Genomic DNA, 14,077 nt, shown 5'->3' with positions numbered 1-14,077 from the left:
GCATTGCACAAATAACTTTATCACGACCACCATACACGATTATATTTTGCACCTTTTCTTTATCATAAGCCGAGCATTGAACAGCTGATATATTGATGCCTCGCACTGCGCACGTTAACAGTCGTTTCTGCTCGAGGTCATTACGAATATTCAGTACGTGAATTCATTGAAACCGATAGGATGGGTAACGGAGTGAATGAACCGACTTCACCTCCAACCACGTTGTAAACTTCCTTCACTCCGGATGTAGCTTGTGGTTGCCACAGATTTGAATCTGAAAATGAAGAAATAATATAGTACCGACCTCCCTTTTGCGGAGCTTTCTTCGATAGGGGTGGAAACTTCACACTTTGTGAAGTTTTTCTCTCTGAAGATAAATTTTGGGCACAGGCTACTTCGCTGTAGAATTTTTATTCTTTTTCAGAAGGCACAAACATAAATATGATACATTCCTCAAAATGACCCTTTTTAATAATTCGTATCATGGAGATAAAATTTTCACACAGAAAGCAAAAATATATATTTAGCACCACGTTTTTTGATGTCTACAACAAACGCATACGAACTAACCTGCTGCCACACGTTTGCGCTATATAAAATGCGCGCACTAACAACATTCCCGACAACGGTGATTTGAGTTATGCCACACAACCACAGAAAAAAAAAACAGCCGTAAGGCTCATTTACAGGCGCTGAAACTTCGCCGAGCCCACTTTTCGTTCCTGGCGTTCCGAAGTCATTTGTCCAAATAGTCGCAGCAAGCCGAGGGGTTTGGCATCGGTACCTTTCTCTCCGTAACAGTCATTGGCCTCTACTGGTGAACGGTGCTGGCTGCGCGCAAACCAAGCGTTATTCTTCAACAAGATTTTCGTGGTTCCACCAGGTCTTCAGCGTTTCACCATTGGAGAAGTTCCAGCCGTGCTTTATGGGTGACGCCTAAAGTTTATCGTAGCCGCCATACTTCCTAATTGCCCCAAGCAAGACCTCTTCAAGCTCTACGAGCTCTTGGCTCTGCAACCCCACTTGACCTGCTTGAGTGCTGCGTCGACGACGTCCTTGAATGGCGGCCGACGTTGCGCCGTTCACGAGGAAGAATGTGTTTGTCATTAGAGATGCTGTTATAGGGAGCAGAAAAGCCGAAACGGCCAGAGGCGCCATGATAAGTATCAGCAGGGGAAACACAATGTCGTACTCGTGCTTGTAGTCGTGCTTGCCAGCAAAATGATCATACGGGTAGTATTCACCGTCGAACTCGTCGTAACGTCGCCGACCCTGTCGGTGGCGCCGATGGTAGTGGTAACTGTCTTTACCACTCCCTTTCCGTCGGTTTGGCGCCTCCGGCCAGTAGTTGTAGTACGGCGGGAATTCGACTTCGGAGCTGTCGTAGTCTGAGCCAGAGGCCACCGGGCCCCCGGTGTCCGCCCCGGAACGGGCTCTGTGAGGCAGAGGTGCTGAACCCGGATCAAGCCGTCGCCCCTGGCGATAACGCTGGCTCGGTTGGAGTCGTGAAAGTTGATGGCCCGAGATAAGAGCGTCGGCCTTGGCACGAGACGACTTCTGAGGCGTCTGCTCAGCTGCGCACTCGAACACCACGAACGCGCACAAGAACAAAGTAGTCCTCCCTCTGGAGCCCTGAAAAAAAGGAGCCCAAGAAAACTGTGTAAATCTCAGAGAGAACTTCGAAATCAACAAAAAATTAAAATGCACCCTTAAAAGCTCCTCGGTGCACTGTTTCCTACAAAAGAAAAGGTGCGGCACTTGAAAAGTACCGTTTTCACCCAAACGTTTTAGGTAAGAAATACTTCGAGTGGTAAATGCTACACCTGTGGGTTCTGAAACTGCAGCGCAATGATCAGAGACCGGATAGACACGTCTTGTCAAAAATGCGACTTAAATGGAACGTGCTCGAAACGGTACGAGCCACCGCAGCAACGAAAGAATGCGACAGCTCCTGAGAAGCTGACTGAATTGATGATGATAAGCGTCGTCTGCTACAGGGGGTAATCAAGAGGAAGTCACAACAGTAAGCATCCCGAAAATTTTCTGCCTACATGCGTGCGGGCGTGAGCAATGAGCCCAGACTAAAAAATGAATGCGAAGACACCTGAGGCCTTCTTATGATGCGGTTGTTTGAAAAGTTGATGTCCAATTGCCCAACACATACTCTTATTTTTAAAGGTGATGATCTTTCTTAGTATTCCAAAAGCAAAAATTTTGATCTGTCTCTCTGTCTGTCTGTCTGTCTGTGTTGAACCGAGGCGTATATAAAGTATACCAATCCAAACTACTACAACTACTAGGACGGGCTGTGTTTGTCCACCTTCTTTAGCGCAGTAGAAACAGCAGGCACATTTGGGGCAAAGTGTAAGCACAATACTCCTACTTAGGAATGCAAGTTGTATTTGTTCCAACTTGCAATTAGAGCAAGGCGCGCCTGCCTTGTTCTAACTGCCAGTGTATGCTGGCCAGAGGATAGTAGGTTGGAAGGTGAATCAGTGCGCCTGTACTTATTGGGAATGAACCTAATGGCTTTTCGCTGCACATTTTCTTAAGGGATGGTATTAGATATAACATGTGGAATAGTAGTTGTAATATATTTGTGTTGTATTTGTAGTTTTTGTGACACCAGTCTTACCCTCACCCCCTTCCCTACGTAATAACCTTCCCAGAGGACCTTTGGGAATTCCTCCAAATAAATAAACCACCCACTAACATCTCTGCGAGGTTCCAAAAAGATCCTAACGTCAATTTCCCAGCAGTCTCTCTAGTAGACATCCGTACGACGTGCAATATTTTTTTAAAATTTTTGGATGTTGAGATAACGTTGCTGGTACCTTAATGTCGGACGTTCTTTCAACTATGCTTGTACTCTAGATGTACTCTCGATGTCGCTGCTGCTTCATTTCCGGACAATATTTAGGCATATTTTGCCGACGTTGTTCACATGTTCCTGGTATGTCCGTTTTTTACTTCGTACATGTCTATCGGAGTTACATTTATTTTAGCTATATCTGCTATACTTTATTTTCGAACTCTCCGCAGGCATACTGTTTTGAAGTTACCGAGGGGTTTTGTATGTGTTTTGTATGGTTTTTGTACCGAGGGGTTTTGTGCAAGTTTTGTAATCCACCAATATTGCTTTTACGGAAATATAAATGCGGAGGAGATAATAAATAAATTAGACTCAAAATTTGATGCTCATAGGAGTTTTTATTCAGTGAAACCACCATTTTACTTCGTCGTTCTACTTTCGTAATGAAAATACAAATGCTGACCCTACAAATCGCTGGCGCCACTGTTCAGCCACATATGTTAACAAACAAATTTCCCCAGCCTGTACCGATGGTGAAAGGCTGGAGGAACAGGAGAGCTTGCAGGCTCTCCCCCGGTCACTTTCCTCACCGTACGGACATCCTACCCCGCAACGGCGGAAGAGGCGGCAATAGCCCTGGCCCGCATCACCAGGCTGCCACTAAACATTATAATCACTTATTCGAAGAGGGCCATTCAAAACTTCATTCGTGGTAGCGTTTCGGCTACAGCACTCAAGATACTCCAAAATCCCCGTGCTGAACCACTCCACATTGTCTGGACCTCGGCCCCTCTGGGCTGGGAGACAACGAGGCGGCCCACAAAGAATCACGAGAACTAAACAGCCGTGATGGGCTCGCGCCGGCTCTCTAACACAGTGCTCGGTCGGCACGCGATCGTCTGCTCTCGTATCCAGAAGCCACGGAATTATCGCCTCTCCCGCTGCCGTTTTCCCACTGCCCACACATCCCGCACCAACGCTCACAAGTGCCTATGGCGACTCCTTCAGACCAACTCTCTCGCCCGTCGATCCCTCCTCCACAAGACCTACTCCTCTGAGTTCCCTGCGCCCAACTGTCCCCTCTGTGACTCCCGGGACGCACTAAGCCACAGCATGTCGGCTTGTCCTCTTAGCCCATTCAACGCCATCTCTTGGGTCGAGAAGTGGGAGGACGCGCTCGGCTGCTCGCAACCGGGGGCGCAGCTACTTCTGGTTGACAGAGCCGTGACTGCCGCCGCCAGCCTTCGGCCGGCCGCCACCACGCGTTCCTACTCAACTTGCTTGGAAAATAAAGTTATTTGTCTCTCTTTCTCTCTCCCTTCGTCGGAGAGCCGGCTGTTGCACCTGACTTGGATTTCCTAACTTGCTCCTGAAAGCTCTCCATGAGTGGCCGGCCGGGGTCGTTTCGTCCGTTGGCTTAAACAAAAGCCTAACAGAGGCTGCGAACGAATATTGTCGAGTGATTCGTTTTGGTCGTGTTTAACAAATTTCGGCAGTGATAACGCTTGTTTCTTCCGTACCAATCTTGGAAGCAAAGCCAATTATGCTAATACTGCAAGTGATCTAATCTAAGCTCCCTTATTTAAGCAGACAAAACTTATCGCGCTTCATCGTTCCCCGTAAGCAAGCTACGGTAGCCGCGATTGAAATTGAATGCGCCGCTAGATTTCTGGCGTTGATAAACTTTGTTCGTTACGCACCGATCTTGCAGACAAGCCCACCATGCAAACACTACAAGCGATGTAGCCAGAGCTCCGTATATAACTCACAAAAAGCTATCCCAAACCCCCGATCTCCCCGATGAAAGCCAAGCTAGCCACGAAGGAATGCGCACTTTAGAACAGAAATAGCTTGTAATTTGCCGCAAGGCACCCGATTACCGCAGGTTAAAAAGAAATTGATTGTTTTGTGCGAAAGTAATGACACCAAAGCAGGAGATGGACATTGAATCCGGACGATGTCGCGTGCTTTCGGATGCTTTCTGGCGCTGCGTCGACGCTGATATCTGGCGAGCATGGACATCGGCGTAGCTCCCGCGTCAGCTCACGTCGCCGTACATTTTGCCGACGCCGTCAGCGCGGGGCGATGTCGACGCGCGAAAGCGCAGAAAATACGCTGCAAGTGGTTGCGGCCTCAGAACAAACCGTAAACGCACGGCGCCCGCAACCCCACGCCAGCTGTATTTCCACCGTAGACCCTGAAATTGCCTTAAATTCCGTAATCTAGATTGTCGGTACAGTTACTGTTTTCTCTAAAAAAACCCACGTTCAAACTTTTCTTGTATATAATTGGCTACTAATATCTGTATTTATCAATAATTTGGGCATCTATTTCGCAACGTGTTCTTATCAAGGTTGGTGTCTTTCAGGAACTAGTTTTTCCCTCGGACGAACATAAGACAGGAAAGTCGCTGCGCGGCGAGTCCGACCGTCCGACAGTTGTATTAACTGCACTCCGTATCCATGCGCGCACGGTGACGGTACGCGTGTGCACGAGTTCAAGTTTTGTTATTTCGGGGATTTGACTACCATGGATTTATCTACCGGACGAAGAAATACTGCCAAGTAGTGAAGGTGAGTGAGTGCTAGTGAACCTTGTTTTCTTGCCATATGTATTTACCGTAGCAGAGTTTCTCTCGAACTTCGGTCCGCGTAAGCGGTTAGCCCCAACGTTTTGAGTGACTCGCTTCGTGCGTTGCGCTGATTTACCTCGGTAGTAAATGGCGTGGAATCCATGCAAGCAACAAAGTGTGCGCAGCCATATCTGTGGCCAAGCGTCTGCTGCTAGGCTACGTTGTGCGCACGGCCCGCAGATCAGGCAGCCCTCTTCTCCTCCATGCAACCTTGTGAGCAACGTTAGTAGAATAAGCTCAGTTCCGGAGCTCCGCATCCCCGCCAGCGGAGGAGGGTGGGCCAAACTGCGGTCGCGAGAACTAGGGGCACTGCAGTCAAGTCTTGCGCTACTCTCGGCGCGTGGTATGCTTCGGCGGCGGGCGGCCGGTGCAGCCGACCACGGCGGGCCGCCGCGCAGACGTACCGCGGCAGCTTTCTAGTACTGCTATTGCTAAACTTAAAAATCTATCACCTTTCCAGTCAACTAGCTTAAACGCCTTCGTGCTTCTAGTCGACGTTACCGCATAACATTTGCGAACAGTTTAAGTGGAAATGCGTTGGGTCGCCTGTATGCACTAACCTGCAAGCGCAGCTCATTGGCTAGCTAAGAATCGACGGTCGGCCTATGTTTTAACTGCCTACATCGCGTTTAACTTGAATGATTGTGGGGTTTAACGCGCCGACGCAATGAAGGCGATGAGGCGCGCCGTAGTGGAGGGCTCCGGATTAATTTTGACCACCTGGGGATCTTTAACATGCGCCGAAATCTCGTACAGACGAGCGTTTTTGCTTTACGCCTCTATCAGAAAAGCGGCCGCCGCGGCCTGCGTTTAATTTCATGTACGGTAGTTTCTAAGCCAATTACCCTTCTCAGCGTCGTTTTTATAACTACTGCGCCGTCTTACCTCGACCAGAAGCGACCCAACGAGTTTGTGAAAGCACTGCCTTTATAAGTGATTTTATCTCCACGCGGCAATACGACTGTTTTTCTGAATCTCGTCGGTGCAAGGTCCCGTTAACCAGCTTCCGATCTAGAGTTCCTATGCTCAACTTTTATATCCGCTCAGGTGGTACCTCCTCATCTCGGCTTTGTGCACTCTGTGGTGCACACGAGCATTAGATCACCAAAAATGAAAGTTCGCTTTACAGTTCAGACGCTCAGCTCATCTGTGACAAAATCACTCGAATTTTGGGAGTTCACTTTAAAGCTTGAATCCGCAATTTAAAGGTGTTCATGGTACGCCTGAATTCACAAGGATCTTTGACCGCGGTTTTGATGTCTTGAACTCAAAAAATCCGTTCAGCTGGTCATACAAGACACCTCTCCGAAAGGCGAATCAGTATTCAATGAGGACTTTTGTTTGAAAAAGGCTGAATTGTACATACCATGACACAAGGATGCACAAGGAAAACCAGTGTTTGAGGGCCTCAAGAACACTGTATTTGCAGGACTACTTATATGTATGCACGGTGTCAGCACCTTTTGAGGTGTTTGTGGCGACGGGAAGCTGCCGAAATTGCTCAAGCTCAAGATGACTGAATACCACATCGAAACATTTTTTGGTTGCGCAAAAAGAAAAGGACGGCTAAAACAACAGATTACTGCCTCCCAAAGCAGCTGTTTACAGAATTACATATGTGCCGTGCGCGATTACATATGAGTGAATACGCATTCAGCCGTTCACCTTGTAAGGCATATTTGCTCGAAACGTTCCAGAAGAGAGGCACACGGAGGAAGCAACAAATGGTACACGAATTTTGTTCACCGCAGGGTTTACACAATTAAAAAAAAAGTCACACACGATAAAACAGTAACCAATTAAAAAAAACTGCCTGATTTATCACAACGTAGGCTATGAGGCGACTTATGCAAAAACCACGCACTTAAAAACCGCAAAAATACGAAGGCATACTCGCTAGCCAGATTCCTTCACTACTGGTTCTTATCTGTGGTTTGCAGATTTTACGAAATAATTTTCTGTCTGCTGTGTTCATACACCGTTGTGCGTGCAAGTTTTTCCGGTTGATTTCAGTCGGAATGGGCTAAACCTGTTTCTTGAATACACGTTGGCAATCTTCTTCGACAAAACTTAAATGTTATTGTCGAATGCATCGCAGTTCAACAGATGAGGCTCCAACTCAGCAAGTAATATTTGTTCAAACAATACTGTCAACACCTCCACTATTGGCGCTCACTATTTGCATATAACGGCTACATTAAACCTGTAGAACATTAACCCTTGCATTAAACCTGTAAACACTAAACCCTTTTTCCACGACGTGGCGCACTTTCTAGAAGTATTTCGATGGCGCCACGAGACCACCGTTTGTTTTCGCAGAAACGACTTTCTAGAAACGTTGCTTGTGAGTGCGCCCGTGACCTCCGCGATTTGCTGCCGGCGGCGCGCCGGTAGTCGATCGCGGAGGCCATGGAGGAGGCCACGGTGCACCGTCACTCGTTACCTCGGGCTCCGCGGGATGGCGGAACTTGTCCGTGCAAAGCACGACTGTGAAACACATGACTGTGTTTCACGTTACGAACTCTTCGCCGAACACAAAGTATTGCGTCGAGTCCACTAACATCTCTGTTGGCGCCACAGTTGAGAATCGGATTGGAACGGAGCAGATGACGCACGCCGGTGTCTTTTTTTCTTCGGCGTGCGGCCGCAGTAGCCTAGGCTACGCCGTGTCCGTGCCGCATCGGCCATATCTGTGGCCTTTTCCTGTGTCGCCAAGCGAAGAAATTGACCCCTAAACGAATAACACCTGGCTGCTGCGTGTGTAAACACAATCAATTTCTACTCATTTTTTAACCCTGTGTTTGGTGACGTGTTTATGTCCGCTCCTGTTTTGGTAGCCGAATGGCTTGATGTGAAATGAAATAAGGGAAGCTGGAGAGTGCGAATATAAGTGTTTGTGCGAATATAAGTGCGTGTATGCGTTACACGCACATCGTGTATTTTTAGCGTCATATTATGCACTCTTGGTTTTTGTTTCGTTTCTGCAGATGCCGTTTTTTTTCGTCATAATATTGCCGCGAACCATGCACGGGTTTGTTTATTTATCGTTTCTTTTTAATGCCCGGCAGCGCCCGGCTGGGTTATCTGTGTCCCATGCAAGGCGCGTGTTACATCCTTTATTTTTATGCCGCACGGTCTATCTCATTCAGATAAGCAGACTGTTTCGCCCTAACGTTGATAGCCCCGAATAATCTTCTGTGATCTACAATGCTTTGGATGTGAATCGACGGTTCCAGAAACGCTCGCGCCGAAAGATAAAAGCCTGCGGAGCAGACGCCGCGGCATTCGACTCGACGACACTCGCTTGTGCAAGTCACTTTGTTGACCGCTGCTTCGCCGCCTCTGTATTCTTTTGAGTTGTTAGGGGAGCACAAGTTCGCTCCAATAAACCTGTCTCTCCTTCAAGACAACTGCGTCGTCCTTGTCTTCGTGACATCTGGTGAGGTGTGGGGTACGCACCCTTCATGCCCACTACAACCTCTGGAAGCCGCCAAGCCAGTCCAACAAGAGCCAGCCTCCGCCTGCAAGATTTACCACCCGAGGTCGGTCTACTACCGGAGAAAGCGAAGAAGAAAGACGTCGCAACCAGCACCATGGCCAACCAAGCCAATCCTCCCGTCGTTCTGCAGCAGCCACCGGAACCGCCATCATTCCGATGAGCCCCCGCAGAAGACCCAGAAGAATGGTTGGAGAAACTGGAGCGCGTCCGGAAATTCAACAGGTGGGACGACGCATAAACGTTCCGGCATGTTTTCTTTTACTTGAAAGATTCGGCTCGCACTTGGTTCGAGAACCACGAGAGCTCCTTGACAAACTGGGCTCAGTTCAAAAGCGAGTTCACTAAGACCTTTACTACCGTGGTCAGAAACAGCCGCACCGCTTTTGCTTGAAACTCGCACGCAACATCCCAACGAAGGGGTCGTGATCTTCGTTGAGGAGATGAAGCAACTATTTCGCCGCGCGGACCCCGAAATGGCGGAAGAAAAGAAGTTACGCTTCTTGATGCGCGGTGTGAAGGAGGAACTGTTTGCTGGACTGGTCCGCAACCCTCCCAAAACCGTCGCCGAATTCGTGACCGAAGCTTGCACAATTGAGAAGGCCCTCGAATTGCGTGCTAAGCAGTATGACCGCAACTTTGTTGGCGCGGCCAATGCGAACTACGTCGACAGCATGCGAATTTCGGCAGACAGCCTACGCGAGACTATCCGCGCAGTAGTCAGGGAGGAGCTGCGGAAAATTCTCCCAACGCCGCCGCAACCCCAAGTCGCTTCCCTTACCGACGTCATCAGGGAAGAAGTGCAGCAAGCCCTGGGAACATCAACGCCAGAAGCACCCCGCGAGCCGCAAGCCATGACCTACGCTGCTGCTGCCCGCCACCTCGCCTACCTGCAACCTATAATCACGAGACTCCGTACCGTCGTCCCCTGTCGCCGGCCCGACCATCTGTGGTGCAAACAACCGCCCCGAGGAAGACCGACGTGTGGCGAACGCCAGATAATCGTCCGCTCTGCTACCACTGCGGAGAGGCCGACCGCATCTACCGCCGCTGCCCTTACAAGAGGCTCGGTTTGCGAGGGTTCTCCGTCGACGCACCGCGCCCCCGACCCGGCCAGCGCCCATCGCAGATGGAAGAATACCTATCCAACAACAGCCGTGGACCAGCCCGTTTCAACCGATCGCCGTCCCCCTACCCATACTAGTCGCCCAACCGCCGTAGCAATGCTGATTTCGCACGTGGAAGATCGCCCAGCCCACGCGGGGGAAACTAAAAGCAGCAACTTCTGGAGGTAAAGTTGCACGACCACGGAAAAATGAAAACCCTCCAACGACGCAACGACTCGCGGAAGACAGTGATTCACGACATGCCCTCATCCCGACGAGCCGACCTAGACCTGACGAGACTCCCGAACACGACGACAGCTACACTGCGCGACACGTAACCGACCTGACCGAGACGTCCGCTGAGAACACGACGAATACTACAACGCATAGTGCCCGACCGTCAACACGTACAAGCCGAGATACGATGCCCCGACGAACCCGGAACTCGAGGAAGACGGCATCCGACGTCATGGTGTCCATCGACGGCTTTGACATAGGCGCCCTCGTAGACACGGGAGCCGACTACTCAGTAATCAGCGGAGCATTTGCGTCTAAGCTGAAGAAAGATACGACAAGATGGGACGGTCCGCACATACGCACAGCAGGAAGCCATCTCGTGACGCCAAGTGGAACGTGCACATCGCGCGTCACCATAGACGGCACAACGTACCCTGCGGCGTTCGTCGTTCTGCCTAACTGCTCCCGCGACATAATTCTTTGAATGGACTTTTTGATGGACAACGGTGCAATAATCGATCTGCAGACCAAGTTAATAACTTTTTCCCCCCATCACTCCATGACGCCGGAACCTAACCCCGAACGACGTGCTGCTGTAAGGATTGCCGATGATCATGTCACCCTGCCACCCCGCGCAAGCTTGATGGTCGCAGTCTACTGTGAAGATGCTGCTCCTGACGTCGACGTATTGTAGACACTGATCAAAGGTTGCTTCTCGACCGGGGTGTGTCTGTAGCAAGAGGCATTGCGCGCTTCAAGGAACACCGATCCCACATTTTGGTTACTAATTTCACCGAGGACTACCAGCATTTAAATAAGGGCACGGCAATTGCATTCCTCGAAGAAACGCAAGAAGCAAGTGACGTGATCACGGTCGCCGACTTTGAACGCACACCCGTAGAAACCTTCAAGCTCGCGCAGCCCTTCGACGTGATTCCGGTGCTACCGCCAGAAAAACGGAACAAATTATTGGCTTTGCTGCGTTGCTATAGCAAATGTTTTTCGTCGAGCGCAAAACTACGTCAGTCACCTCTAGCGAAGCACCGAATAATAACCGAAGATGGAGCCCGACCTACGCGACAGTCACCGTACCGCGTCTCTTCACACGAACGGGAAGCCATCCGCACTCAAGTCCACGACATGCTAAGCGACGACATTATACAGCCACCGAAAAGCCCCTGGGCTGCGCCCGTCGTACTCGTAAAGAAAAAAGACGGCACATTAAGGTTTTGCGTTGACGATCGGCGACTGAACAAAATCACGAAAAAGGACGTGTACCCCCTCCCCCGAATCGACGACGCCCTCGACCACCTCTGCCACGCGAAGTGTTTCTCATCGATGGACCTGAAGACCGGCTACTGGCAAATTGAAGTGGACGAGAGAGACCGAGAGAAGACCGCATTTATAACCCGGGACGGCCTATACGAGTTCAAGGTGATGCCGTTTGGGCTGTGCACAGCACCAGCGACATTCCAAAGAGTCATGTACACTGTGCTAGCTGGCCTTAAATGGCACACCTGCCTCGTATACCTCGACGACGTAGTGGTATTCGGCCGGACTTTCGACCAAAACCTTGCAAGGTTGGAGTCTGTACTCGAGGCCATTCGTACGTCGGGGTTGACGCTGAAGCCTGAAAAGTGCCGTTTCGCATACGAGGAACTCAAGTTCTTGGGCCACGTCGTCAACGCCGCGGGAGTCCTACCTGACTCGGCAAAAACTTCAGCCACTGGCAACTTCCCAAGGCCGAAAGACGAGAAGGGCGTGCGAAGATTTCTCGGGCTGTGCGCATACTACCGGCGCTTTGTCGCAAACTTCGCACGCATTGCAGAGCCACTCACGCGCTTGACGAAAGATAGTACCCCTTTCAGCTGGGAAAACGACCAAGAAAAAGCATTCTACGAGCTGCAAAAACGCCTGCAAAGCCCGCCCGTGCTCGCTCATTTCGACGAAAATGCCGAAACGAAAATGCACCCGGACGCCAGTGATATAGGCTTGGGTGCCGTCCTTGTCCAAAAGCACAGCGGTTGCGAAAGGGTAATCGCCAATGCCAGCCGTGGTCTGTCCAAGGAGGAGAAAAACTACTCTGCGTCTGAGAAAGAGTGTCTGGCTATTATATGGGCGATTTCAAAATTTCGCCCATACGTGTATGGAAGGCCATTCAAGGTTGTAACAGACCACCACGTGCTGTGTTGGCTCGACAATTTGAAGAACCCCTCTGGCCGTGTTGGGCGGTGGAGCTTGCGCCTGCAGGAGTTCGACGTTACAGACGTTTATAAATCTGGCAGGAAACACTCCGACGCCGACTGCCTGTCCCGCGCCCCCGTCGACCCACCACCACAAGAATCTGATGAAGACAGCGCGTTCTTCGGGACCGTGACGGAGAGCGACCTAGCCGCCCAGCAGCGTGCCGACCCCGACTTACGCGTCATAATCAAGTACCTCGAGGGATGCAACGTTGCCGTTCCTAGGACCTTCAAACGCAGCTTACTAGCATTCATCTTGAGAAACTCCGTCCTCGTGAAGAAGAATTTCAGCCCCGGAACAAGAGCGAATTACCTCCTCGTCATCCCCGCGTACCTTCGCTACGAAATTTTGGAAGCGTGCCACGACGACCCGTCTTCCGGACATATCGGCACAGCACGCACTATTGGAAAAATCAAGGCGAGGTACTACTGGCCCGGCCTTACCTCTGACGTCACCCACTACGTCCGGAGCTGCCGTGACTGCCAGCGACGAAAAACGCCACCGACAAGACCTGCCGGACTTCTGCAACCGATCTCCTTCCCATCGAGGCCATTTCAACAGATTGGAGTGGACCTTTTAGGCCCGTTCCCTACGTCACGATCACAGAACAAGTGGAATGTCGTAGCGACAGACTACATGACGCGCTACGCAGAGACCGCCGCTCTTCCGAGGGGGACTGCACAAGAAGTGGCAAAGTTCTTTATAAGCCAAGTTGTACTGCGACATGGAGCCCCGGAAGTCCTAATCACGGACAGCGGAACTGCATTTACTGCGGAGCTGATGCAAGAAGTATTACGCTACAGCAACACGGATCACCGAAGAACGACACCGAAGAACAGAACGTCTGAACAAGACAATCGCAGATATGTTGTCAATGTACGTCGACGTTGAAAATAAGGCATGGGACGAAGTGCTCCCGTATGTCACGTTTGCATACAACACGGCTATCCAGGAAACTACGCAGATGACGCCGTTCCAGCTTGGCTACGGTAGAAGGCAGGCTACGATGCTCGACGCCATGCTTCCGCATGTAGAAGACGACGACCTCAACGCCGACGTCCAAGATTACCTTCAACGTGCGGAGGAGGCCCGCCAGCTCGCTCGAGTTCGTATAACGGACCAGCAGCTGGTGGATGCGGGCCGCTACAACCTCCGACGCCGAGACGCCGAGTACCAAGCAGGGGATCGTGTGTGGGTTTGGACTCCCATCCGACGACGCGGACTCAGTGAGAAGCTTCGGCGACGGTATTTCGGACCCTACCAGATTGTACGACGTGTTGGCCAATTAACCTACGAAGTGATCCCAAATGGTGATTCCGGCACATCACGACGACGCACGCGACCCGAAGTCGTCCACGTGGTTCGCCTCAAACCGTACTTCGCAAGATGACGGACTTTTTGTTGTTGTTGTTTTTGTTGTTGTGTTTGTTCGGACTGTCGTTTTATTTTAGTATCGGGTCGATACACGCTCAGAGGGGTGGGGGGGGTAATGCCGCGAACAATGTACGGGTTTGTTTATTTATCGTTTGTTTTTAATGCCCAGCGCCCGG

At 50.6% G+C, this 14,077-nt stretch overlaps 1 protein-coding gene across 1 annotated transcript; it reads right to left on the bottom strand.

The window, feature by feature from the left end:
• Positions 1-412: 412 nt before the first annotated feature.
• Positions 413-10,541, bottom strand: LOC144167832 (uncharacterized). The gene is made up of 2 exons (XM_077696992.1): positions 10,485-10,541; positions 413-1,632 (listed from the first exon to the last, which is right to left on the bottom strand). The coding sequence occupies exons 1-2, from the start codon at positions 10,539-10,541 to the stop codon at positions 937-939; spliced, it is 753 nt and encodes a 250-aa protein (XP_077553118.1). The 3' UTR covers positions 413-936.
• Positions 10,542-14,077: the final 3,536 nt, after the last annotated feature.

This window comes from Haemaphysalis longicornis, unplaced genomic scaffold (assembly GCF_048455015.1).
Source record: "Haemaphysalis longicornis isolate Haplotype H1 unplaced genomic scaffold, Haemaphysalis longicornis Haplotype H1 scaffold_2, whole genome shotgun sequence".
In the NCBI taxonomy this organism is placed as follows: Eukaryota; Metazoa; Arthropoda; class Arachnida; order Ixodida; family Ixodidae; genus Haemaphysalis; species Haemaphysalis longicornis.
This window is presented reverse-complemented; position numbering and strand designations above follow the sequence as displayed.